Source organism: Aedes aegypti, chromosome 1 (genome assembly GCF_002204515.2).
Source record: "Aedes aegypti strain LVP_AGWG chromosome 1, AaegL5.0 Primary Assembly, whole genome shotgun sequence".
NCBI classification, from domain to species: Eukaryota; Metazoa; Arthropoda; class Insecta; order Diptera; family Culicidae; genus Aedes; species Aedes aegypti.
In genome coordinates, this window is record NC_035107.1 from 158,874,977 (window position 1) to 158,902,370 (window position 27,394).

General features: G+C 38.1%; 1 protein-coding gene across 3 annotated transcripts; it reads right to left on the minus strand.

Moving 5' to 3' along the window:
- Window positions 1–1,022: 1,022 nt before the first annotated feature.
- LOC5565265 (E3 ubiquitin-protein ligase HRD1) lies at window positions 1,023–26,720 on the minus strand. Of its 3 annotated transcripts, none has more exons than XM_021852278.1 (7): window positions 26,620–26,720; window positions 26,163–26,488; window positions 13,777–14,022; window positions 13,329–13,708; window positions 12,887–13,263; window positions 2,116–2,318; window positions 1,023–2,044 (listed from the first exon to the last, which is right to left on the minus strand). In XM_021852278.1, the coding sequence occupies exons 2-7, from the start codon at window positions 26,289–26,291 to the stop codon at window positions 1,559–1,561; spliced, it is 1,821 nt and encodes a 606-aa protein (XP_021707970.1). In that variant the 5' UTR covers window positions 26,292–26,488; window positions 26,620–26,720; the 3' UTR covers window positions 1,023–1,558. The 3 variants fall into 3 exon arrangements, with proteins under 3 accessions (XP_021707970.1, XP_021707976.1, XP_001649607.2); XM_021852284.1 differs by having other exon boundaries at window positions 1,130–2,044; window positions 26,590–26,644; XM_001649557.2 differs by having other exon boundaries at window positions 1,130–2,044; window positions 26,163–26,622.
- Between the last annotated feature and the right edge of the window lie 674 nt (window positions 26,721–27,394).

The window sequence follows — 27,394 nt, forward strand, 5'->3', positions numbered from 1 at the left end:
GTCACCGGATTTGACAATTTTGCGCTCGGTGACGATTAGAAACCTATGTTGGTTAAGTGTGGAGTAGTGAGAAAAATATTACTCGTTGACTTTTTACAGCTTTGTTTCGTCGTGGTGTCAATCATCGAAGACAAAAAAAGACAATCTTTTTTCAATGATTTTTTTTTTAATTTTTCGTCATCGATCAGTGACAAAACCGATGATTGTGGGCTTCGTGGCCTTGCGGTTAGCGGCATCAGTCGTTTAGGCGTATTGTGCCACGAAGCGTGGGTTCGATTCCCACTCCAGTCGGTGGAAACTTTTCGTCAAACGAAAAATTCAACACTGGACTACTGGGTGTTCCGTGTTGTCCGTTGCCTAATGTTTGTGATTTGTTCAGTCTGTGCAGCCTTTGGCTGAAGACGGTGTAAATTGTCTTTTAAATTGTCTTTTATTACCAACCCTGGTACTGATGCAAGAAGAAAATCGATCACTGCAGATAACGTCTATGTCATACTAAACGCGAGGTTTTATTAAGGTGACACATCTCGGAATCTAAACATGGCAGGCTCAATGGCCGGCTTGTGCACCTACTCACGAGTTCAAAGGCACTAATCTGCTGAAATAATCATCGTACAAAGTCAATCTTCTTATTTTAAGCTTTCTCCTGGTGCACAATAAAGCTAAAATAGAAATTGCACTGTAGTTAGATGCTTCTTTCGCGAGATTTGTGCCTTCAAAGTTTTGGTACATTATTGAATTTTGATTCCAAGCTGTTTCACCTTAAGTTGATTGGTAAAATATCATGTTAATGTTAATGTTGATCCGGGCTGGAATCTCCGCAGTGCAAACAGGAAAACACAAAGAGTTTGCAATTTGTGTTTATCATGAATGTAAGTATGGTGTGACAGCTACACTTACACACTGGTTCTTACCTCTTTGAGTTCTTTGGAGCATTGACGAGACCATATTGGCTACGCCATTTTCAACTCGCTTCATCAAGGTTAAGGATAAAGGGTCATAAAATAAATCAGCAACGGCGATTTCTTTTTGTTTATACATTTATTGAAATGTAGGAATATTTACATATACAAATAGTGAACGACTTCCAGTACTAGTTAGTACACTTTAAATAAACAATATGCTTTGCTGCTGCTTACTCCACTATATTACCTTTGTGTCATATTCAGTTACAAATATGATTACAATCTATATTATCAATTTCACTGTTGTTTATGATACACACCTCCGCTCGAGGCTCAGCTGTACGAGTTGCATACGACGCGCACAAACGCACAGTGCAGTGATGCTGAACGAGCCCTTATTCATAACAAATTTGCACGACAGGAATAAAACTAAAATGCAAATAATTTGGAACGAGTTAAAATGTTGAAGCTTTTTGAATGAAAATAAAATAAGCCCTTTTTTCTTCCTTCTTCTTTTGTATAGGAACATAAAGTAGATTGAATATATCTGACTAATTACAAAAATTTAGCTGTTTTTTTCTCTTTATTTTAATCACCAATCTAAACCATCAGCAAACTCGATCCAGTCTCATAAATTGCCGTTAATTAGTCATCTAATCAGAGCTCATCCTGGAACCGAACTTTTCCAGTCGTCTACGACGAATTTCACTCATTTCTGAACTTTCTGTATGCCTAGCATCGTTACTATTACTATTACTATTTGCTGAAGTGCTTGGCACTGGTTGCTGCTGATCTGGGGTGATAAGAAATTCTTTGCTTGTGCTCGGCAAAGGCTCTTTGTTGAGCTTGGTGACAGAATCATCATCACTACCGAGATCTTCTAGCTTGGCTGCCACCGTCGGGACAACTTTTGGTTGTAGGGTGTTGTCTGTTGTAGTTTGGTTTTGTTTGGAACTGTACGCAGATGGATTTATTAGAGTAGCAAAATCTGGAACCGGAACAGCGGATGTGGAGTTTTGGCTGGTACTTGCAGTGGCGTCTGCAGGAGCAGCTACCGGAGGTAAACGTGCTACCAACGCGGAGTACTGATTCATAAGTGCCACCGATGCATCTAGTAGTGTGCGAATATTTTGAAGATGCTAGGAAACAATAGAAAAAGATTTTAGTAAACATTTTTGATATGTATATTGTAATATCTCGCGCATGATACCTTGATTCGTTCTTCGACGTGATGTCGTTCATTGCCTTCCATGGCCCGCAATTCTTCGTCGGTGAGCGTATCCAAAGCGGGTGGCACCGGTGGCAAGGGCATCGCGTACGGTGGAATACCCATAAACGGAATTGGGGGAAGTACTAATGGCGCTCCCGGTAACAAAGGTACGGCAGTAGTGTTCGTAGCATGCAATGGGGAAGCTGTAAAACAAGTGTGGTCATTAACTTAGTCTTGCATTTTTCAACAAAATTCAATGCTGCATTAGGTTTTATATGGAAAATTCCAACACAGTACCGCCATCCGCTAGACGAGTAGTTTGGCAGAATTCCGCTGCGCTTCAAGACGAGCAGTTGGGAAAAATCAACGTTTCTGAAGACAGTGCGCATCGTACCTTCGTGCTGTGCGTACACGAATTCTCTCTGCTCTTGCAAGTTTAAAGAAACTACCTAAAGCAATAAAACAGTGCTAAAATTAAAAACGGTACTTTTCGGTACTTTTTCTACTATTGATCCCTTTACGATCCTTGTTTGGATCCGTGCCTTCTTTTTTTCGTTGGACCCGTTGGCGAAAGCTAACGGTGGTAATCCTTCTTGGACACCGTCTTGGGAAAAAATACCTCTTAGGAGGTCTCGTCTTCTTTCGTTTGTTCACTAAACATGGTTGCTTAGCTTAGCTTAGCTTAGACTGACTACACATATCAATGGTTGCTATTCCGTGATTGACCGAAGTCAGTGAAAATGCACAAAGAATCAACTAGAAGTTCGGCTGGGATTGGCCATAATCTTCTTCAGTGTGCATAATTCAGTGCCTCTATTTATACAGGGTCAATAACGGCGCCGGCCACGTCCTTGCAGTCAGGTGGAATTGGGGGAAGGAATGTTAGTGTGTAACCTTTGCTGTTTGGAGACCGTGTTTGCCTCTGCATCTCCACAAAGGTTACTGGGAAGGATGTTTGTTAATGGGGAGGATCGTTGGGTCAAAGGATTCACTTTGATAAGTGATTAGACCATGATAAATAGTTTTTTGTCAAATATAAATATGCTTTTATGAAAATATAATATTTTCATTTGATATGAACAATTTCTATGTAAAGGAAAATTATGCCGACACTTGAGGTGACGAACCATTCAAAGTTTGTTGAACAAATATCTAAATGTAACATTCCTACAGCTGTCAGGACGAAAGCATGTGTTATTATATTTTACTTATTTGAAAAGAAACAAAAACTCGATTGGCTGGAACATCATAGAACACTCTTATTCTTATGCCGACACTTACAGTGGCGAACCATCCAAAGTTTGTTGAATAAAGTGAACCTTTCGCAAGTCTACACTTGTAGTGTCGAACCATTCAAAGTTTTTTTTATATAATTACAAAAATAAAGATAAAAAGAAAGGGGTGTTTTGAAAACAAAAAAATTTTAATCATAAATAATTCATGAATTAGAGTTTATGTCGACACTCACAGTGACGAACCATTCATAGTTTGTTGAAAAATCATATTTACGTCCTACCGTTGTATCGATTAAATGTGCAGTCATACATATTTTATAGATTAGAAATAGTAGCATGGAACGAGCTCACCAATTGATCCGTCATCCTTGACTGATCAGCAACAATCCACATTCAGCTTAACTCGTTTGCTCGGCTATATAAAAGCACTCAGAGAAAATAGACGCACGACCCGAGAGGGAAAACAACTGACGACTGCTCGGGCTTTCTTGACGCACTGCCAAGGAGCAATCGTCAAGGTCGAAGATCAAACAGAACTAACCGATCGCGGCACTTTTTCACTTTACTCGACCGACGCGCGACATGTTTGATCCTGCCCTCGTCACCCGCTCCCGCAGGAGCAAGCGTCAAGGTCGGAAGATCAAACAGAACTCCGTTTGTTCACTAAACATGGTTGCAACTACAAACAAAAGGAAGGGTGAATCTCTGAATTCACAACTTCCTTGCAAAAAAATGGGATTTAAAACTGTCACTAAACGTGGCAGATATGGAAGAAAGGACGTTTCTCCGAAATGCGAACTTTCTTCCAAGGGTGAAATGAATAATGTTGATAATTGTATCGAAATGAGCAATCAGTTCGATGCTCTAGCTAGACAAATTTTCCTTACACCAAATCGAAGCATTAGAGACTGCTCTTTGATTCAAGTGACGAAGCAAAGAGTGCCGCCTATTGTGGCCAGTTGTTCCGAATTTGGGGAATTTAGGCAGGAGATCTTGAACTCCATTAGAGGAATCAAGGTTTCCTTCCAAATCGCAAAGAAAGGGACTGTCGCGTTTTGCCGGAAAGTCTTAAAGATCGCGAACTTCTTCTCAAACATCTTGAAGAGAAGAAGCACATTTTTTTTACTTATGACGACAAAACTGAACGTTTGTTCAAAGTCGTCTTGAAAGGTCTCTCAAGTGACTATAAATCACCTGAAAAGTTAAAAAATGGAATAAATGATTTACTTGGAATTTCCCCAGCCCAAGTAATAATTATGAAAAAGAGAACCCAATCTGGCATTGTTCGGAAAGGGCTTTCTCAAGAATATTATTTAGTTCACTTTAACAAAAAAGATCTGAATAATATCAGGGCTTTAGAAAAAGCTAGACTTATGTTCGATGTCCGTGTGGCATGGGAACATTTCCAGAAACCTGGAGGAAATTACCAGAACCCCACTCAGTGCCGTCGGTGCCAAATGTGGGGTCATGGTACAAAAATTGCCGCATTGATGCTAAATGCATGATTTGCGGAAGTTCTTCTCACGCTTAGGACGTCTGTCCAGTGAAGGAAGATACCACTAAGTATATATGCTCGAATTGCAAGGGTAATCATAAGTCCTTTTTTTGGGCTTGCCCTTTGCGTAGGCGAGTCGTCGATGCTCGTGCCAGGCAGATAAACAGTAATATCCGTTACGATAACGGTCGTTTCCGGAATTTCCCTGGTAGAGTATCGAACAATGCTCATTTTTCAGTTAACGATCGCTTGATCAAGAATCATGCCCATCAGGAATCATCACAAACTAATTTTAATCCGTCGGGTAGCCGTTAGAATCTTTTAATTTCGAATGTATCTACCCCAGGAAAATCCTTTGCCGATATCGTAGCAGGTAATTTGAACTCCTTCCCTTTTCATACTATGAGTACCCATTTTAATTGTTTCTAATCAAATGGAAAAATAACCCTGCCGCCACAGGAAACATCTACTCCGCCTCTTCGTCTACCGAAAATTCTAACGGTAAATCATCAGATAATGTACCCACTTCAAGTGATATGTCTGCCTCTGATTTTAATTTTCTAACTGAACAATTGAATCTAATGATTGATGCAATGTTCAAAGCCACCACTATGACTGAAGCAGTCCAAGTTGATGTAAAATTCCCTAATGAAATTGTTATTGGATTACGTTTTTCTAATGGATCCAATAAATAATAATTTAAATTGAAATGCTCGTTCTTTGAATGGTAAAGAAGACGAGCTGTTTAATTTTCTTACAGCTAATAACGTGCATATAGCAGTTATTACTGAAACCTATTTAAAACCTGGATCCAAACTAAAAAGAGATCCTAAATTTTATGTTTATCTTAATGATCGACTTGATGGGGCATGTGGGGGAGTTGCAATCATCATTCATAGGCGTATAAAACATCAACTGTTTTCGTCATTTGAAACTAAAGTTTTTGAAACTTTAGGTGTTTCATTTGAAACACAGCTTGGTAAATTAACTTTCATAGCTGCCTATTTGCCTTTTCAATGCTCTGGACAGCAAATTCATTTGCTCCAAACTGACTAGCGAAAATTGATTCGCAATAAGTCAAAATTTTTTGTCATTTGTGACTTTAATGCCAAACTTCGGTCATGGAATAATTCCCAAAGTAATTCCAACGGAAGAATTTTATTTGATGAGTGACAGTCCTACATGTTTTTCCACTTCTAGAAATTCATCTACGATTGATTTGGTCTTAACCGACTCTAGTCATCTTTGTAGCCAGTTAGTACTCATGCTGATTTTGATTCTGATCATGTCCCTGTTACGTTTCAAATATCCCATGAAGCGATTCTCAATCCTATCAGCTCCACTTTCAATTATTTTCGAGCCGACTGGAATATATATGAAACATATATTGACTTTAAAAAGACAATTTACACCGTCTTCAGCCATAGGCTGCACAGACTGAACATAACTTACATTAGACAACGGACACACGGAACGACCAGTGGACCAATGAAGAATTTTTCGTTTGACGAAAAGTTTTCTCCGACTGGGGCGGGAATCGAACCCACACTCTGTAGCACAATACGCCTAAACGACTGACGCCGCTAACCGCACGGCTACGAAGCCCACAATCTTAATCTTGATGTTAACATTTCTTTACAAACAAAATTTGATATTGACAGTGTTCTTGAAACTTTTACAAATTCCATTGTTGAAGCCAGGAGCATTGAAATTCCAAAATGTGAAGTAAAATATGAATCCGTGATTATAGACGATAGCGTTAGCGTTAGCGTTAGCGTAGTTACGGTATACTTCGTAGATTGGATACTAGCAACATTCATGTTTCTTTTTAATAATCTCATCCTGACTACTTTCAAGAACAAGGCAGGGGAGTATACCTTGTTCAAATCATAAACAAGAATACTAAAAGCATGAATATCGCTATTCCCGGCCACGCCCATCTTTACCGTAACTTGGGATAGGGGAAGGAAATGTTGATGTAGCACTTACTTAATGAGAGGCCACCGACTCAGCGACACCCTCATAAGTGCTACGGAGTTGGAGGTTGGGGAAGGTATATTGTCAGGATTCGCCTAGAAAGCTGGCGATAGACCATAAATATTTGTTGTTTAAGCGTTTTCAAATTAATCTTTTGAATGCCGGCAATCAAAAGAGAAAACAATAGCTTATTTATAGTATAAATAGTATTTCGCGAAATGCTTGTCGATTGTGCAGTAATATTTTTGCTCAACAACCAGTAAAAAGCAAAACCGATCCCTCCAGGGTCATCGGATTGTGTAACGATAAGCGTAAAAAAAAATCACGCCTATTGAAAAACTGTAATGTGCTCATTGAAAAACTGTACTGGGTGGTACTGTATTTTTAGATAATCGAAAAACGAAAGGAAGCGCGTTCGAACTAAACACCCTAGGACACAGTCGGTTTTTCTGCTCAAAATTATACGAAAAGCAGGATCGATCCCTCCAGGGTCATCGAACAGTTAAAAAGCATCCACAACCGATTGTTAGTTGCGTTACACCCGCCCGGACAGAATGCGCAATCTGAACATAATTATCAAACTCCGAAAATAACATTTTCCGTTCAAGAAACGATCAGAAGTTCCACGACGCGAACAAAAACGATCCGGAAGGCTCACAAAAGAAAAAGTATCATACTGGAACAAACTCACCGGATTGATTCTCTAAATTTATGTGCTGCATGTCACTTCCGGATGGTTCGGTGAACTTAGGGCAGCCAAAAACCAACAGTACTGAGGACACAAATCAAACAAATCACTTTTTCATTTTTCACTTTTCACTATTCCATTTCTGAATGTAAAAACGGTCCTGCTTGGGCTTCACGAAGCACTACCCAGCAAGACGCTCCAAAACAGGAAAAAAAAAAAAAATCTCCGGCGACGAAAACATGCGCAAAACCGTGAGCTAAATCTATCGGACGACGCAAAACCGAACTGTCCTGCTTGGGCTTCACGAAACACTACCCAGCAAGACGCTCCAAAGCAGGAAAAAAAAAATCTCCGGCGACGAAAACATGCGCGAAACTGTGAGTTAAATCTATCGGACGACGCAAAACCGAACTGTCCTGCTTGGGCTTCACGAAACACTACCCAGCAAGACGCTCCAAAACAGGAGAAAAAAAAATCTCCGGCGACGAAAACATGCGCGAAACTGTGAGCTAAATCTATCGGACGACGCAAAACCGAACTGTCCTGCTTGGGCTTCACGAAGCACTACCCAGCAAGACGCTCCAAAACAGGAAAAAAAAAAAAATCTCCGGCGACGAAAACATGCGCAAAACCGTGGGCTAAATCTATCGGACGACGCAAAACCGAACTGTCCTGCTTGGGCTTCACGAAACACTACCCAGCAAGACGCTCCAAAGCAGGAAAAAAAAATCTCCGGCGACGAAAACATGCGCGAAACTGTGAGTTAAATCTATCGGACGACGCAAAACCGAACTGTCCTGCTTGGGCTTCACGAAACACTACCCAGCAAGACGCTCCAAAACAGGAGAAAAAAAAATCTCCGGCGACGAAAACATGCGCGAAACTGTGAGCTAAATCTATCGGACGACGCAAAACCGAACTGTCCTGCTTGGGCTTCACGAAGCACTACCCAGCAAGACGCTCCAAAACAGGAAAAAAACAAAATCTCCGGCGACGAAAACATGCGCGAAACTGTGAGCTAAATCTATCGGACGACGCAAAACCGAACTGTCCTGCTTGGGCTTCACGAAGCACTACCCAGCAAGACGCTCCAAAACAGGAAAAAACAAAACAAAACAAAAAAAAAAAATCTCCGGCGACGAAAACATGCGCGAAACCGTGAGCTTAATCTATCGGACGACACAAATCGAACTGTCCTGCTTGGGCTTCACGAAACACTACCCAGCAAGACGCTCCAAAACAGGAAAAAAAAATCTCCGGCGACGAAAACATGCGCGAAACTGTGAGCTTAATCTATCGGACGACGCAAAACAGAACTGTCCTGCTTGGGCTTCACGAAACACTGATGAATCCGTGATTATAGACGATGATCTTAAACTCTTGATCCGTCTTAAAAACGTGAGGAGAAGGCAATTTCAACGCACTCGCGATCCTGCTATGAAAATCATATGGCAGGATTTGCAGAAAGAAATCAAGAAAAGTTTTTCACAATTAAGAAACAAAAATTAAAAATAAAAAGTTCTGAATTGGACCCTGGCTCTAAGCCCTTTTGGAAATTATCTAAAATTTTGAAAAAACCTCAGAATCATTGAAAGAGGAAAACAAGTTATTACTAACTAATTGCTAAAAAGAAAACTTGCTATACAGTACGAAAGCGCGCACAAATTTAATTTAGGACTTACTAGTCCAATTGAAAATTAAGTTACTCAGGACTTCGAAAATATTCTCAATCAAGAGAACGTTTTCGAAAATTCCTGGGAGACTGACTTGGAAGAAGTGAGAACTATTATTATAAAATTGAAAAATTTGAAAGCTCCTGGCGATGGTGGAATTTTCTACATCCTCATCAAGAAACTTCCAGAAAGTAGCTTGTCATTATAAAATGATATATTTAACAAATTTTTTCAATTAGCATATTTTCCTGACAACTGGAAAAATGCTAAGGTTGTACCAATTTTCAAACCAGACAAAAATCCTGTAAAAGCTTCTAGCTATCGTCCACTCAGTTTGCTTTCCTCCATCAGTAAACTTTTTGAAAAGGTCATTTTGAACAGAATGATGGCCCACATCAACGAAAATTCAATGTTTGCCAATGATCAGTTTGGATTCCGCCATGGACATTCGACCACACATCAACTTTTACATCTAGACATAGAAAAGGCATTTGACAGTGTTTGGCATGAAGGTTTCATCGTAAAACTAAAAAACTTTAATTTTCCAACATACATTGTTAGAATTATTCAAAGTTATCTGTCAAAAATACACTGCAGGTTGATTATCAGAACTCCTCAAGGCAACATTTTGGGACCAATATTATACAATATTTCACATCTGACTTACCTGAGATACCTCAGGGATGTCAAAAATCTTTGTTTGCGGATGACACAGGCCTCTTCCCCAAAAGACGAAGTCTGCGTGTCGATTGCAAAAAAGTTTGGATATTTTTCTTCATACTTGCAAAAATGGAAGATTTCTCCTAATGCTTCCAAAACTCAACTAATAATATTCCCACATAAACCAAAAGCTCTCTATTTGAAGTATCCAAGTAGACATGTTGTCACGATGATAGGGGTTCCAATAAATTGGTCAGATGAAGATAAGTATCTAGGGCTCATGCTAGATAAAAATTTAACTTTCAAAAATCACATTCATGCCAAATGTAACAAATATGTGAAATGTCTCTATCCCCTTATTAATGTCTTAAGAACAAACTTTTGATCTTCAAACAAATTTTAAGGTCACCCATGTTGTATGCTGTACCAATATGGACTAGCTGTTGTAATACCAGGAAGAAAGCTCTACAGAGAATTCAAAATAAAATTTTGAAAATGATTCTGAAGCTTCCGCCCTGGTATAGTACCAATGAGTTACATAGAATACCCAATGTTGAAACATTGGAACAAATGTTTAAAATAAATAATTATTAATATCAGGCAAACATCGTTACAATCTTCTATTGCCACGATTAATGCGTTATATATTTAGGTTAAGTTAGGTTAAGTAAATTGAAAACGTGTTTTTTTTCTCTTATAAGCAGGTGAAATCAACTGACCTGTAAACAAAATCTGAACTGCAAATGAAATGTAATGTTATGTTGTTAACAAAATGTTAATAATATCTTAAATTTGTTTTACAAAATTAGGATGATAGTGTTGTCTAACAGCACAGAACACCTAAATATAAGTAAATGTAAGTAAATGAATGTAATGTTTGGAATGATACTAATAAAGAAATTAAAAAAAAAAAGATGTCAACAGTCTGTAGGATCCACGAAGCTGTGACAACAACGGCGCGGGCACATTTCAATGACGAAGAGAACACTGGCGAAAACTATTCGATGCGCCAGTAGCGATGAAGAGTGCTAGGATGTGAGAGGCGAGAAGAATATCGCATCCGGCATCGTATCGTATCCGGCAGAACAGAGAGCGACACAGGGCAGCGAGATGCGAAGAAAAGCGAATCCACAAAGAAAAGGCAGCGAAACGCGAACTGCAAATGATCGAACTTGAGTAAGAGAACCGTTCGGTATGCATACTTCCATTGGTCTCGACTCGACGAACGAACGGCATAGAAACACGAAGCGAATGAAGAACGTTACACTCCGCTCTTTGCATGCCCCTCCTACGACCACAAAATGCTGGTTACGATGCGGTGCGACGAATGAAATCCGTTTGTGTGAGTGATGTTTCCTCTTCGCTTCGCTTCAATCATTTCATTGATTCAACGTTTGTCTGGATTAGCTCAATGCGGACGGTAAGGCTTGGCGCGCAAATGAAAGCGCAGTGAATGAACTCATATACCTATCGCTGATTTCACCCCAAATTGGATCCCCTTCAAAGTGTGATAGCAGCTCAGGGTAACGTCGAATCCTGATGGTGTCTTCGGTGCACTTATTCCTTGTAGTTCAATCATTAAGTTCACCAAATACGTCGAGACGACCGCTCCAAACGTACACTCTTATCAAACTTTTTCTGCACTCTAAAACTTGTTTGAATTATCCTATCAATGATTCAATCAACTTAAGCATAGTATGCTCGTAGAAAAAAAAATGACTTAAAAACAACAACTATGATCTTGGTGTTCAAGGTATCATTGAAGTTGATTGGTGATACCTCAGTGAAAACCAGTAGTGTCAGCTGCGGTTGTTTTCGGTTGAATATAAATTGTATCGGAAAGTTTTCTCTGACATAGTATTTGTTTCCAAATAAAATGCATTTTGTTCAATGTTCACTAGTCCAAATTTTTAAAACAATAATTGAATCAAAATTAAGATGAAAATTTCGGCGTTTACTTAAAAATCTGTTATCATTCGTTATAGTAGTAGATTATTCTCGAGGTGAAAATTAAAAGATTTTTCTAAAAGAACGAAAGAACGGTTCAAAAGAACTAGTTCAGTTTCAAGAACGGAACGAATGAGAACTGTTCATTGAAAAGAACTGTTTTGCCCATCTCTAATCCTTACTATGTATCAAATCGACTCATATTATGAATCAAAACACTATAAAAGCAATTTATCTGCGAGGTAAATGAAAGGTGTGCTAGTGTGAGCATACGTTTAGGCGTTTGTTTCGGAATCGTCTTATCTTTGATTCATAACTGTGGTATGCTTTTCAATGCCCCACAGTTATGAATCAACGCTTCTGGGATAACGGTTGACATTTTATTTCCTACGGACGGGAAAAATATGCTTAAGCATATTATAATTGATAGCGATGCTATACAGATATAAATCTGGTTCACGTAGGTAAAATGTGTTCTTAGTACAGGTCGGACTCGATTATCCGGAGACTCGATTATCCGGGGACTCGATTATCCGGGATTCGATTATCCGGAATTTTAGACTCGATTATCCGGAATTTGTTTTTTGATGTTCTTGTTTTTCAATTTTTATGCATAAATCTGAGATAATTTGGTATTGGAATATACAATATGAATGGTTTTGCAGTTTAGAACGTATTTAAGGGAAGGGGGGGTTTGAAAAAGTGTTTTTTTTGCGTATGCTGGTCTAAATTACTTTTTTTTTCTTGTATACCCCTACTGTTCCCAGAAAAAAATTTCTAGCTACGCCACCGCATCATGTAAATAAAATAACGAAAAGAGATAATATTTAAGTTATTTTATTGAAGATAACATTTTTTTCCTAGTGATTCGATTATCCGGAGGATTCGATTATCCGGAGTGAAAAAACAATCGATACTCCGGATAATCGAGTCTGCCTGTAATTGCAACTCTATTTCATGAGATATTCCCATTTTAATCCAACTCTGATTCATACCTGTGTGCTATCCTAAACTGTGGGGCGACTGTTAGTTTTTTTGTTTTTTTTTTTGTAATTACCTTTTATGAAATTACCTATACGAGTTATACTGAACTTACCATTCGATTGTGGGGGCACCGTTCCACTTCCAACAGAGCTGGAGCGATTTCCTTCATTCGCATTGGCCAAATTTGCTGCTTCATTGTTAACTGGCTGCACTGGGGCGGGGGCAGCGGTCGTGATGGGTGTTCGCAGAATGTTCAACCGGCATGTTGGACAAGTTTGCTGCCGCTGGAACCACGATCGCAAACATGTGGTGTGGAAAATGTGCCCACAAGGAAGTTTCTTCGAATTGCTAACCATATCTTCGCGACAAATGATGCAAATGTTGTCTGATAGTTGAAGTTCTTCCGGAGTGGCGTCAGGATACAGAGTGTTCATGTTGCGTATAGCTCGACGAGACAGGATGACATCGTTTAAGGCTTTTTTGAAATTTCTGCAATTAATAAATAGGAAAGGTGTGAGGCATTTATGTGAATCTTAAAAACGTTTAACACTTACCTCATCGTGTAATACATGGGCCGGAATGCAAACAGTGGAAGTGTGTAAATCTTGACCATCAGAAGGACGAAAATAACATAGAGTACCACGCGAATGAACCCAATAATAAGTTCCGTGTAGAGTAAGAATACTGCCTTGTTCTCCCAAGGAGTGTCGGATCGCAATTCGGCAGCATGGAACATGTACTTAATGGCTGTATTTAACACCATGGTCATCAAAATGGCATATTCGAAGCCAAACACCAATTGCACGGTGGCTCCCTTTTCAATTGTGGACTGATATGCATACGAGATGAGTTCATAGTCCAGGACACCCAAACAGGCCAATAGGCCTGCCACTCTTAGGTGAAATATCCATCCAATGACTGGGCTTCGTTCCATCTGAAAGGAAATAAATGATTCCAAATTCACTGCATATGTTTAACAATTATATCATCACAAAAACTTACATAATCAACACGATCTTCAGCCAACCAATGGAATGACTTCAGGAAAAGTAATACAGTGAACAAAGCGACAAACTTCGGATTGAAGTCATCTCGGAAAACGGTAAAAGCAAGGCAAGTTTCAGTGAGCGCATACCAGAACCTTTCCATCAAATGCTCGAATTCAGCCGCTCTCAAGGTGCCCAAGAAAACTTTCTTCATCAGTTTCCCCAGCATGAGGACCAGCACAAGCGATTGGATGTAGATGACCTAGAAGGGAAAAATTGAAGAAGTTTTTTTTCACCTTTTTGTTAACTGATTATTGAGATTTAAATTTCGGCGCACATTGTTTCAATAGAGAATCTAGTCTAACTATGTGTTCTATAAAAACCGGATCAGAGTCAAATGAAAGCTTTCTTTTACTTTTTGTAAGAAACTTAGGAAAAACTGCTTTTTTGCATTCGAAATCTTTTACCACCTTTTACCGTTATGTCAAATCTCTTGGACTTTCCTAATACAGGGTGTCCATTCAAAATCAGTTTTCCAATTTTAGGATTTTTCACGGATTCCAAAAATACAGTCACCTCTCCCTTACTCGATATTGAAGGGACCATCGAGTTAGGGAGGTATCGAGTTACAGAACACAAATCCAGTGCAAATGCGATCCAAGGGACCATCGAGTTAGCCATGAAAACCAACTTTTACTATGGTTCTCTAACTCGATATCGAGATACGGAATATCGAGTAAGGGAGAGCTAACTGTATTACAAAACGAGTGATCCCGGCAAACATTGTCTTGCTATCAAGTAGGCTGTTGACAGACGTAGTGATCCTTTATAAGAGAGATTAGCGGAAATAAAATGGAATGGTTTGGCAACAGACCAGCAGTGCTGAGTTTGCTCGGCGTCGAGAATAATATTGTAACACGAACATGACTTTCTCATAGCTAAAAAGTGTACTTTGTTTCGTTATAGATCTTTGAGCTACATTTCCGCTACTACACCGTGGCAAACTAATAAACAACAGAAAAAAACACTAACTAAATATCGCATTGACAAACATTCAAAAAGGTAAATACTTCATATTTTTTGCTCTGTGAAAAACAACTTTCACCGAAATAATTTCAAGCGGATTACATTACTCCTCAAGAAAAATTCAAAAGAAACATAACGCATGTTCGTTTGGCTCACGCTTTGACAGCTCTCGCTGCTCGATTGGCTCACACTTTGACAGAAATGTCAGCTTCCGCGTATCTCTCTTATAAAGGATCACTAGACAGACGCTACTAGACTCCCATAGGGCTCTGCACAAAACTCAACCTTTCTCTTTCACTCTTCCATAAATTGTGTAAACAACAAGGCCAGTAAACGTCAAAATCCCATACAAAATCAAAATAGTGCAGAGGCCCATACAAAGTGACAGATTAGTTTTCAGTCGATTTTCCAGCTATTCCGGAGATTTTTTCAAAACTTTTCCTTTACACAAACACGTCGTAACACTTGAAGAACGCAACGGCAAAAGAATCATGTAAGCCCATTGCCCCCCGTTCTTATGCAATTTCGTGACATACAAATATCATTCCATTTTTGTTTATATAGATAGATAGATAAATAGATTTATATTTGTTGAAATATGTAAAGCATCGTCCAGCTCCTAGAAAGCATAGGAAGTTCAAAGAAGAATATATATTAACAAATATTTGCTTTGTGTATCTAAATTTATACTATATTTCCACGAAAGGACAAAGTTCAATAGCCAATTCTTCAACTTCCAAGAATGTCTTCGGACTTTTGCGTTAGACATGGTCCTGGAAAAATCTTGAACTGGTGATACTCATTTGTAGCCATGGAGAGATCTTTTTAACAGAAACGATATTCCTTGAGCTTACTTGAGCTTGATTGGCCGCCCGTGGATGCTACTCCAGTATCGCCAGATCAGCTGCACTTACACAAGTAACCAACCGAATGACTGCTTGGGATTAACAGACACCCTCAGTGTATAAGTGCTGGCGATCTTCTATTTTTAGGCGACAATGGTGCCTGCCACGTCAGAATGCAGACCAATGTAGGGATGGGGGAGGAAATGATGTTGCACTTATACTGACCCACTGTAGACCGTGGAGTCCGACTGCATCTACGCCAGTTCATGCGGAAGTGTATGAATTGGGGAAAGGCATGGCAGAGAGGTTTGCTTTTGTGGTTAGCAGACTGCTTATGTATCAGGCGTAAGGAAAGGCATGCGCGTGGAAGAAAAGAAGCGTTAGGGAAACGGTTTCTCGTCCGTCTCTGGTTCTAGCGTTTGCTATGAACGAATAGTTTGAGTGTGATAGATTAAGGTGAAGATGAATCGAAGCCAAACCTCAAATCTTCAAGAGCACGGATCTGGAGAACCAAACATCCGTTGAGGCTGAAAACTTAATCGATTGGTCATTCGCTGGTGGTGACCAATCGATTAAGTTTTCAGCTCAAACGGGTGTTCGGTTCTCCAGATCCGTGCTCTTGAAAATTTGAGGTTTGGCTTCGATTCATCTTCACCTTAAGAATGGAAGATAGAAGCAAAGATACTAAGTACGAGGACAGGGACGGGCCAGTAACTCCAGTAATCCTGCCAAGTGGAATTTCCAATGAATTTGTCCGGAATTTCAATATATTTGCCAAACATTTTTTGACTCAGCTTTTCGCCGACCTCCCGAAAAAATTTCAAGAAATTGGTCAATTATCGCTTTGATTCCCGTTAGTATTCCTGTAAAGATCTCATTAAAAAATTGGCGTGAATAACCAGGCTTTGGAAGATTTAACGATCATCAACACACGAGCCATAATTTCATTCAATTTATCCGCCTGCATTCATACTACACGCATTACATTTATTGTTCGTGGAATATAACGAGCCATGAACGAAAACAGACAGACACACACCACCCACTGTTTGGCGCCGATCACTGAGTGTCAACACTTGTAACATTCGCTGATCCACTCTCATTCTGATCACGAAATAGAGGCGAATATTTTCCATTTTCTGTGCTATGTTTGCAACCAATGGGGTGTTCGATAATCCAATAGATTATAAGGCAAACGCTTCCTTAGTGGAGGTAGCTCCTATAACGGAGGTAGTGTTTTTTGGCTTGTTTCGTACTAATAAATGATTATGTGATATTTTTCTATGATGCACGATGCGAAAATGATACAAGCAATCGAATAATATTCATGAATTCTAACCATAAAACTATTTAAAACAATTATTTTGCTTAATTTTTTTTCTCCTTTGCACCTATAGTGGTGCATCAGTACCCATAGTGGAGGGTCCCATAAGAAATCAATGGTTTGCGCCACTAAAGGAACCATTCTTAAAACATACCTCCACTAAAGGAACAGTGTTCCTATTATTGGTGCAAGGCTTTTTGCAGGGAAGTTTCAAATGAATCGTGATATTTATACATTTGAGTGATAGAAGGATTTGAGATCTATCGAATGATACATTAAAATCATATATTTCATGGTTTTATCACCATGTTTTAGCAGTTTTCCCTTAGGTGCACCACTAATGTTACACATGCCCTAATTTTTTTCAAATACACCGATACGGCAATGCTTCAGATAGCCGTAGCGGTAAACGCGCAGCTATTCAGCATGACCATGCTGAGGGTCGTGGGTTCGAATCCCGCTGGTCGTAAAGGAAATTTTCTCGATTCCCAGGGCATAAAGTATCTTCGTACCTGCCACACGATATACACATGCAAAAATGGTCAATTGGCAAAGAAAGCTCTCAGTTAGTAACTGTGCACATTGGACCGAATCGACAATTTAGCCGGAAAAAAAGTGTTATCTCTGTTCTCGTCGAATATAGACGTTCGATGTCTTCAGAGAAGTTATTCGTAATCGAGTTTTGCATCTTTTAAGGAAAAAGTTAAATAGGGTGGCCCATATTTAAGCTAAAATTTTGACTCAAACTTTTTTGTTTGATGAAATTTGTGGCTGCGCTCTTCTGCAAACTTTTAGAAAATATTATTTTGAACAACTTTGTCGAAGACACTTTTGATCTAACTCTTCATTTGAGCTAAGTAAATTGATTTTGAAAGTATTAACTTAGGGTGGACCCAAAAAATCAGTTATTTTGATCTAGCTTTTTTGTTTTCAGTTTTACGTGAATGTGGTCTTTAGAACAGTTGTAGAGGAAGTAAAGATACACGTTTTTGCTGAACATCGCAAGTTTGTAATTCTTGTGATTTTGAAGTTATAAGCAAATTTAAGTGAAAAACTATGAAATCTTAAGATGCCCATAACTCATGGAGTTGGTTCGATAAAATTTTTCTTTAAGTGGCATTCGAAAGGCCATACAATAGGCAACTTTTGCTGCAAAAACTGCGAGAACGTATTTTTTGTAAATTGAGAAAATTCACTTCAAAAATATACTTAAAAAACTCGAAATTCGCTTGTAACTCACAAGAATTTAAAGTTAACGGCGTGCTGTCTTAGCAAAGTTGTAGAATTTAACTAGATCTATAACTTTTCCATACACCAATTTGAGGAGAAATGTGAAACAAAAATATTAGAACTTATAATACATTTTACTATTAGTTAATACAAAATTATTCAAGTAGTAGCAATATAATTGTACTTTTATTCTATCAATAATTTTCCAAACCTGCACACTATTTGATAACCTTGGCTTCTTCAATAATGTTAGATTATTCCACCATTTCCATAGTTCTGTATCGCAGGACACTATTGTATGTATTCAGTCACAATAATAGCAGTCACAATGACGAAACAGTTAAAGTTTCTTATATTGCATTGGCATCATTTTACATTTTGAATTATACGTGAATTATACCACTGAGTACTGATAAAATAATAATAAAATCATAATACCATACAAAGTTTACAACAGCAAGTATATGAAAGCGACTGCTGATATACTAACTTAATGTTTTATAGTAATAAATATAAGGTGACCTACATCTGAATCGTATCATCATTTCTTAATATTTTGTTGCACATTTCTCTTAAGATTGGTGTATGGAAAGTTGTAGATCTAATGAAAGTCTTCAACTTTGCTGAAGATAGCACGCCGTTAACTTTAAAATCTTGTGAGTTACAGGCGAATTTCGTGTTTTTTAAGTGTGTCTTTGAAGTGAATTTTCTCAATTTACAAAAAATACGTTCTCACAGTTTTTGCAGCAAAAGTTGCCTATTGTATGGCATTTCGAATGCCACCTAAAGAAAAAATTTATCGAACCAACTCCATGAGTTATGGGCATCTTAAGATTTCATAGTTTTTCACTTAAATTTGCTTATAACTTCAAAATCACAAGAATTACAAACTTGCAATGTTCAGCAAAAACGTGTATCTCTACTTCCTCTACAACTCTTCTAAAGACCACATTCACGTAAAACTGAAAACAAAAAAGTTTGATCAAAATAACTGATTTTTTGGGTCCACCCTAAGTTAATACTTTCAAAATCAATTTACTTAGCTCAAATGAAGAGTTAGATCAAAAGTGTATTCGACAAAGTTGTTCAAAATAATATTTTCTAAAAGTTTGCAGAAGAGCGTAGCCACAAATTTCATCAAACAAAAATATTTGAGTCAAAATTTTAGCTCAAATATGGGCCACCCTATTTAACTTTTTCCTTAAAAGATGCAAAACTCAATTACGAATAACTTCTCTGAAGACATCGAACGTCTAAATTCGACGAGAACAGAGATAACACTTTTTTCCGGCTAAATTGTCGAGTCGGTCTAATGTGCTGTGGAAGTGCTCATAAGAACACTAATCTGAGAAGCAGACTTTGTCCCCAGTTGGGACGTAACGCCAGAAAGAAGAAGAACGTTAATGCTTCCAGTGGACGATTTACCCTTTGAAGGAAGCACCACACTAGACAACGGACTAGCATGCAACGCCCAGTGGCACAGTCGAAATACATTTCTGCCGAAAAGTTTTCCGGACTGAAGCGGGAATCGAACCCACATCCCTTGACTCGATGCGGCTAAATGCTTGGTAGCACTAACGGCACGGCCACGAAGCTGTATTATAAAAAAATATGAAAGTTATTACCAATTTTATGTAAAACAAAAATCACCCGTATGGCTCGATACTGTTTCAGTCTGTGAGAGTTGCTGCTCTTGAACGCTCTCGTGCCACGTACCAAACGAGTGAATGTTCACATTCATAGGGCTCTCCGATTGCGATGTGCCACGACCTGTGTTGGTTCACGAACTGTAACGCTCTGCGAATATGGTTCGATCGGCTTATTCGGATCAAAATCCAAACACTGCATGTCACCAAGAATCTTGACAGCAATCCCTATGTACCCCTTCTAGAGATGTTTTAAGGATCTTATTGGTATTCCATGAAATCTACTTTGAATTTGTATAGCATTTTGCCACCAAAACTATACCAAACATTTCACAAGAAATCGATAAGAATTGTTAGAAAATGTACCCAACAACTTCCCAGGAAATTAACGATTATTTTAAAGAATTTCGATAAAAACAAAACACCAGAAATTGTTAACTCTATCCCTCCCAAATCAGTCCAACTAGTCATGATGCAAAAAAAGTTGACGGGCAGCGTTGTGAAAGCCTTCTGTCAAAATTTTCTAGTATTATTTGGAATTGAAGCAAACCGGTATTCATATGTTCGAAACACAAATTTTCCCGGTGTGTCCTACAAATTCCCGGGTATTTCCCGCTTTTTTCCCGGCCATATGTAATTCCCGGTTTTTTTTCCGCTTTTCCCGGATGGATGGACTCCCTGCTAATAGGTAGTTCTACACTCATTGATTGTCTTCACAAAGTGGTAAAGTATCCAGCTTTTTGCGCTAGCCATGCTATAAAATCTTTGACAGAAGCTGACTATCACCACTGAACTGAAAATCGAAAATAAATCCTTAGTAACCCATCACTCAGTAAAATAATTTTCGTTGCTTTTCTGTCACTCAAACTAAAATCTAATTCCGATTTGCATAGTTAATGCTTTAATCGCTTAATAATCATTCTCTTTTGTTTTTTGTAGGTTTCATTTAGATTGTGGCGGTGCATTAAGCGAACTGCATTCGCTTGAATTCTAAGAGTTCGAACTCCATCATTTTCGCGAGAAAATGCATTGGCCGCATGTCTCCCAAATCGCAGGCACTCAACAGACGTTCCAGTCTTCCCTCTGCGGACAGTTGAAACAGTTGGGTTAGCTATGGAAACAAGGATAAAGAGAGATGGAATGTTAGTGATTGTTACATGCTTTATTGCAGTATTGGCCTACATTGAAGTCATACAAAATTCGCTCTTTGGATTCCCACTATAACAATCCCTGAAACTAATGATAAACAAAAATAAATGAATTCGAAAGGGCGAAAACCTTGATGTTTCAATGTAGGATAATCCAGCTTTATTGCATGTGAGAAGTTCTTGGTGATATTCTCTCAACGGCCATTCAGAATGGTTTGACTGATGTAGATGAAAGATCATTATGATAGAATTAACGCGACGACATGTTAGTAAGCTCAGAACGATTATTATATTTGCAACTGTTAATTTAGATAGAAAAGCTAAGGGTCGATTATTGTATAAAGCTTTTAAGATAATCAGAAGTAGAGCACGAACGCGCGAAGTAATGACCTTCCATCCTATCTTCAAGTGCTCCCCACAAGCACAACACTTCATTCTGGAACTTTAGAACGTCCATGCTGTAACTTGATCACACAAGAAATCTGCCTCGACCGAGTTGGCAGAACGCGCCCATACCCCTTTCTGAACCAAAGGACAAGATCAATAACGAATAAGATTATTTCCGCAAATTGAAACAAAATTTTCGTTTGATTGACAGAAAGAAAAACAATGAAATTTGACGGTTCGTCAAGGCATGCTGAGGATATATTTCCAAGTTTCAGTTCAGTGCTGATAGTCAGCATCTGTCATATATTTTATAGCATATTGTTTTTATGGCGAGCGTAAAAAGCTGGATAGACAATTCACGCTAGGTATTCAATTTATTACAGCAGTGAAGCTACTTGCTGCTTGTTATATATAAGGAATTATTTTACTTTATTTATTAGCTAATAAGTTATTGATAATTGATATTATCAAGGCCACAATTTCCAGTGGGTCAAATACTTTGTCGTATCGTTGCGAAATTCCTACAACCTCTATCAACTTTACAAAATACTAGAGATGTACCGAATATTCGGCCGGCCGAATATCTGTATTATTTTCATTTTGCCGTATATTAGGTCGGCCGAACAATGAAATCCGTTGACCGAATAATAATAAAACAAACGAAATTGTAAACATTATGTTTCACACGAAGGAAAATTCAAATTTAATTATTTAATTCTAGTGATGAAACATAAAATTTTCCTTTTAATGGAATTAATATGTGAGAATTTCTCCGTTCTACGGCATTAAGGTGTCTACGGTGCTGTTCAATACACAAGCCATTCTCTGCAAATCTACCTTTCACTCATCTTGCAAGGGCTGTAAGGTACGCCTTGGAAATTTATACTCTTCTAAACCCTATCAATTGTCAGGACTTTCCATACTTTTGATAGTTTATCGACACCTACAGATCAAGTTCTTCAGTCAGTGTCTGCGATCTATTCGCTCCACTTTACATGAAGCACTTCCAGAAGGTGAATAAAGAAACAAGCGACGTATTAACCTAGTTTCTAAAAACAATCAATTCAAAATGCCATCAATGCCCGAGCCTGCCAAATAAACGAAATAATTAAAAAAATGCCATCAATAAGATACAACTCCCTAATTTCAGAAATACAAATCCTCACAATTTACGATTTTTGTAATTTCTTGAAACGGTTTCAAAAGCTCAATAAAACGATAATTTATTTCCATTCATACTGCGTTTAGTTCTTCACCGTAGAAGCGTTCCCTATTGTAAAAAAAACATGCTCTTTTATTTTAGTTTAGGAAAAAGATGTAGTTTTCAAGAAATTGGACGAACATCAGGGTGTTATTCGGTCGAATTTTGAGATATTATTTGGCCGAATAATAATATATCAACTATTGGGTATTCGACCGAAAGCTCAATAGTGATATTCGCTACATCTCTACAAAATACAGCGATCAAATATCTAAAATCATTACTTCCTAGAAAATATATTACGGCCATGGTTGTAAATTTGAGGTATCGAGGTCGAAAGAGCAAATAGAGACTTTTTAAACTCAACTAGGGTTGTCATGTCTATTACGGCTTAACCAGCCGACGGTGTTTTGAAAATACCTGAAGGTCGTAGACACAAAAGTCAATTTGAACAAATTGAGATGTAAAATTGTAAAAAAAAATAGAATCATTCTGGTGGGCTTCGATCCCACGACTCCCAATACGCTAGACTAGGCGCGTTAACCAACTACGCCACAGAACGGGTAACGATTCTGCAGCGCAATCGGCCAACCAGAAACCAAAGTCCGTCACGACCCCATTTTCTCCTTCACAACCCTACATCTTTATTTTTAAAGACTTGTATCAAAATAGAGACCAAGTCTCTAAAAAGAGACCTGCTACAGCAGGCCTGCCCAACCTTTTTGAACCGCGGGTCAAATAGAAGAAAAAAAATTGTGTGGCGGGCCACATTTTTGGATGCTCAAATATTTGCTTGAAGTCTGACAAAAGTCAGTAAACGAAGTTCATGAAATCTGACAAAAATCAGTGTGTTGGGAGAAGTCGTCTCTAATTCGATCAAACACATATTGAGAACAGCGTATGCGTAACGTCAGCTTCAATGCTGCAATATTTTATTTAAATTCATTTCTTTTCATTCATATTACAATTTAGTAGCTTACATGATAGTTTCACAATCGTCACTTCCAGAGACACTTACACTCCAACCGATTCCTTCACACTACCTACCAATTGAAGCACAATCGAGTAACCGACTTGCAGATGGCAGTGTCGCCAGTTCCACTAAACTACTCTCTAAGCGGACGCAACACAGTGATTGGAGCTAATTTATTTTAAAGAATTCGAAAAACAGATAAAACTTCCTGCTGGATATTGTTAAGGTGCCTTTCAAAATTATGAAATAATCTATACCAGCATATTTTAAAGAATCTACTCCAGAAATATAAAACCCAGTGAGAATAATGCCAAGGATTTTATGAAAATCATACTCCGAATTCTGCCAGAACCCGACTTACTATTATCAGAATGACCCAGAACGTTTTAAAACCCTGAACAAGCTTGATTGGAATTTTCTGAATTTTACAAGAAGTGGCTAGGATTTCTTCAGCATCTCGCACAATATATATTTCGGAATCTTTTCTTGAAAACTTCGTGAATGCTTATCAGTCTTCCAAAAGAAACCTGCTCAAAACTTTATCATTTTTTCGCTTAAGATTCTGTCAAAATCTTACATAGTGTTATATCACAGACAAACAGACGTCACACTCTCATCATTGTCCATCGACACCCTTTTAAACGGTCGATTCAAAAATATTGTAGGTGGCCAATCCGCCACCCGCAGCGCTCGCATCGTTTTTGTTCGCGTTTGACATTTAGACACTACCGCCATCTGTTGGCGCGTCGGCCAAACACGCTGATTTTAACATTGGGCGTACATGTCCTCATGACTATGATTTTGATCGCGATTTGTTCTAAGTGTTACGTCTGTTTGTCTGTGGTTATATGGTAACCTTGCCCAGGATTTCAGATTATTACGTTTTGAATTATGCCAAGGATTCTGCGTGAATCACGCCCAGATGTTAGTAAAATTTGCTCCCAATGTTCTGTGACAACTTAAGCCTTTAGTTTAGTGAAATTATGTTTGAAAATTAAGCCTCATGGCAAAGAGTTATGTTCAGTTATGATCATTGAATGTTGGAAGAAGGCATGGTAGAAAATTTTTGTTGTTATCCCAATAATATTAATCTGATATTTGTGTAGTTTTCTCATAATGAACCTCAAATCGTTATCTCAAGACGGATGCATACGTAGAACCATTTTAACTTTAATAAAAACTGCAATCGACAATGCTTAAATCTAGCTGCAAAATGCCCAGACTCTAAAATTAAAAAATTAAATAATTCATTTATATTTTTTAATTTTTTTTTAATATCAGATTTTCAAAAAATTAAAAAATAAACAATATAAACAATTACCGAGCTAACTAAACCAAATTGTAAATTAAAACAGTTAGTCTAGCTAAGTTCTAACTTCGAATTGATAGAAAAGTCAACGGGCCAAATATGAGAAGAATCTTCTAACCCTCCGCGGGCCGCACAAAACGAGGGGCCGTACGTTGGGCAGGCCTGTGCTACAGTGCTACCAATCCTGGAATTGTACACTAATCTCCACCCCTTCACACAGTAGAAATACAAATTTGTAAAAAGGGGTCAGTAGCGAAAAATGATGATTTCAGCCTATTTATCTCAAAAGAAAATCAAAATCATAGTTCGAATAAGTGCTCGAACCGTACAATTCTGAAAACGCGAACCTGTCCTCATTGATTTAGAGGACAACATTTTAGAACATGCCAAAAAATTAAAATACATATTTTCCCGGTCTGTTCTCTGAATTCCCGGGTATTTCCCGTATTTTTCCCGGTCATTTGGGATTCCCGGGTTTTTTTCCTGCTTTTCCCAGATTTCCCGGATGGATGGACACCCTACCTTAATCATGTAGGCTAATTTAGCGCAGTCCCTTGATTTTTTTAATGATCAGTTTTCCTACAAATTTATTTACAAACTCTCGCGTTTAGTATCATATCATATTTAGTGTGTTTACAATCCAACGCCCACTAACCGGCAATGCTTTTATGGAAGAAATTTATTTGCATCTATTTATCGAGAAACATACGTGTCGATATAGATGCAGACAACTTTAGCCCTGGAGATCGTCGATTTTGTCTTTGGATTAGTACACATAATCCAACCGATTATCATAACATTTTACGATGCAACATGACAAAGGACGATAAGTAGTTTATACTGCATCCAAAATATAAGTTGAAAATAGTCGCCTGGCCAAGTTATTAGCTAAAGAGAAAATCTATCATTGTAGTTACGCCCTTATTATACTGAACGCGAGAAATCTATCTTAATTCGCAGTTTGTTCGCTAATATCAGAAGTATTTTTTTTTTTTTGATAAGTAGGTATAATTCCATTGAAAGCTTCAATCAAATCTGTCAAAATTAAAAAAATTTCACAGCAAAAGACAAATTTGAATATTTTTGTGAATATTTCGAGCGTTGAAACGAATATTTTAAAGGTTTTCGTTTTGTTGGCTATTTCATGTATCTTTTAAAAGGGCACAATGTCACCGGACATTAAAACCTAGTGTTTATGGGGTTGCTCATGTTGCCCCCATTACCCCTACCTGCCGCAACCCATTGTTTTCGATTTAGAAGACAACCGAAACAGTTCTCTGACAGTAATCCTATGCATTTGGGCATTCACTTACCGCCATACTTGGATTTGATTTCGTGATGTAGACCACAGATGGGTAAAACTGCTTCTTCTGATAGTACGCATTTCCGATAACCAGGCCAGTCAGCGCAAGGCTGATGACCGATATTCCGATGGCACGCATCTTCACTGCACAACTCCCAGCCAGCTGGCTGATACTTTCGAAAAAAATGTTAATTTTGACGACCTTTGCCTGGAGATTTTTTTAACCACTTGCTGCTGCTTCTGCTTCTGCTTGCGATCAACTTTTCATTCGTTTTGGGAAGTGTCCTGATTTTCAGTTTCAGCGAGTCGATGCTGATTTCTCGAATCGAACGACGCCTGAAAGAATAAAATTCATTATCAGTCAACAGCCCGACGAATTGTTAACGATGTTTTTTCGCATTTAAGTATAAAAAGGCAGTAATAAATGTTATAATCACGTAAAAAACAAATGTTTAAATTCCACGTACACAGTGAGAAACACTGAATCGTATATTTTTCCTGATATTTATCGTTTGACTGTCATCCGTTAACGAATAAAAGAAAATAAATGACAATCACCAAACGAGGGGCACTACAATGGTTTTGACAAGTGAATCAATGGTAATTTCTGGACAAATACTAGAAAAGGGCACATTGACTTTGGTAAACAATGACTTGGCGAAATTTGCGATTTATTCGCTGTGAAGCACAAAGGGGGTCCAAAAATGTTGAATGAAATCTTGTTTTTATTTCATAATATGATATGGATGTACGCCCACGTGGTTTCTGTTGAAATGTTTGTTAGTGCTTTTGGAAATGATCCAGCTTAAACGGAATTTTTCGTAATAGCAAAAAATGTTGTATGCAACTCGTTGCAAAACTCGATTTTTTCAGCACTCGTTGTATTTATGTATTAATGTACAACTCGTACTGAAAAAAATCATCATTTTGCAACTTGTTGCATAAAGAAGACAAGAAGACAATTTACACTATTTATCTAACTATTATCGAAAAAAATATACCGATTGTGCGTGATGATGATGGCTATCACGCCTACCAAATATTTTCGATTAAAGCTTTCATTCACAAGATATTTGAAGTTAGATATCTTTCCCCATGCAAAATAAACAATCTTCCTACAGTTTATCAGCAGAAGTTTTATCGTTTAATCTTAATGGCGAAATGCATCTACCTTCAAATTTCTCGTATATGAAAGCATTAAGGTGAAGATGAATCGAAGCCAAACTTCAAATTTTCAAGAGC

What these genes read in the sequence shown, in the direction of transcription:
- LOC5565265 (XM_021852278.1), bottom strand. Translation starts at nt 26,291, where the DNA reads ATGCGTGCCATCGGAATATCGGTCATCAGCCTTGCGCTGACTGGCCTG. An exon ending in CTGAAGATCGTGTTGATTAT is followed by an intron (nt 13,709 to 13,776) that starts GTAAGTTTTTGT and finishes ATTTCCTTTCAG; the next exon opens with ATGGAACGAAGCCCAGTCAT. An exon ending in ACGTCGAAGAACGAATCAAG is followed by an intron (nt 2,045 to 2,115) that starts GTATCATGCGCG and finishes ATTGTTTCCTAG; the next exon opens with CATCTTCAAAATATTCGCAC.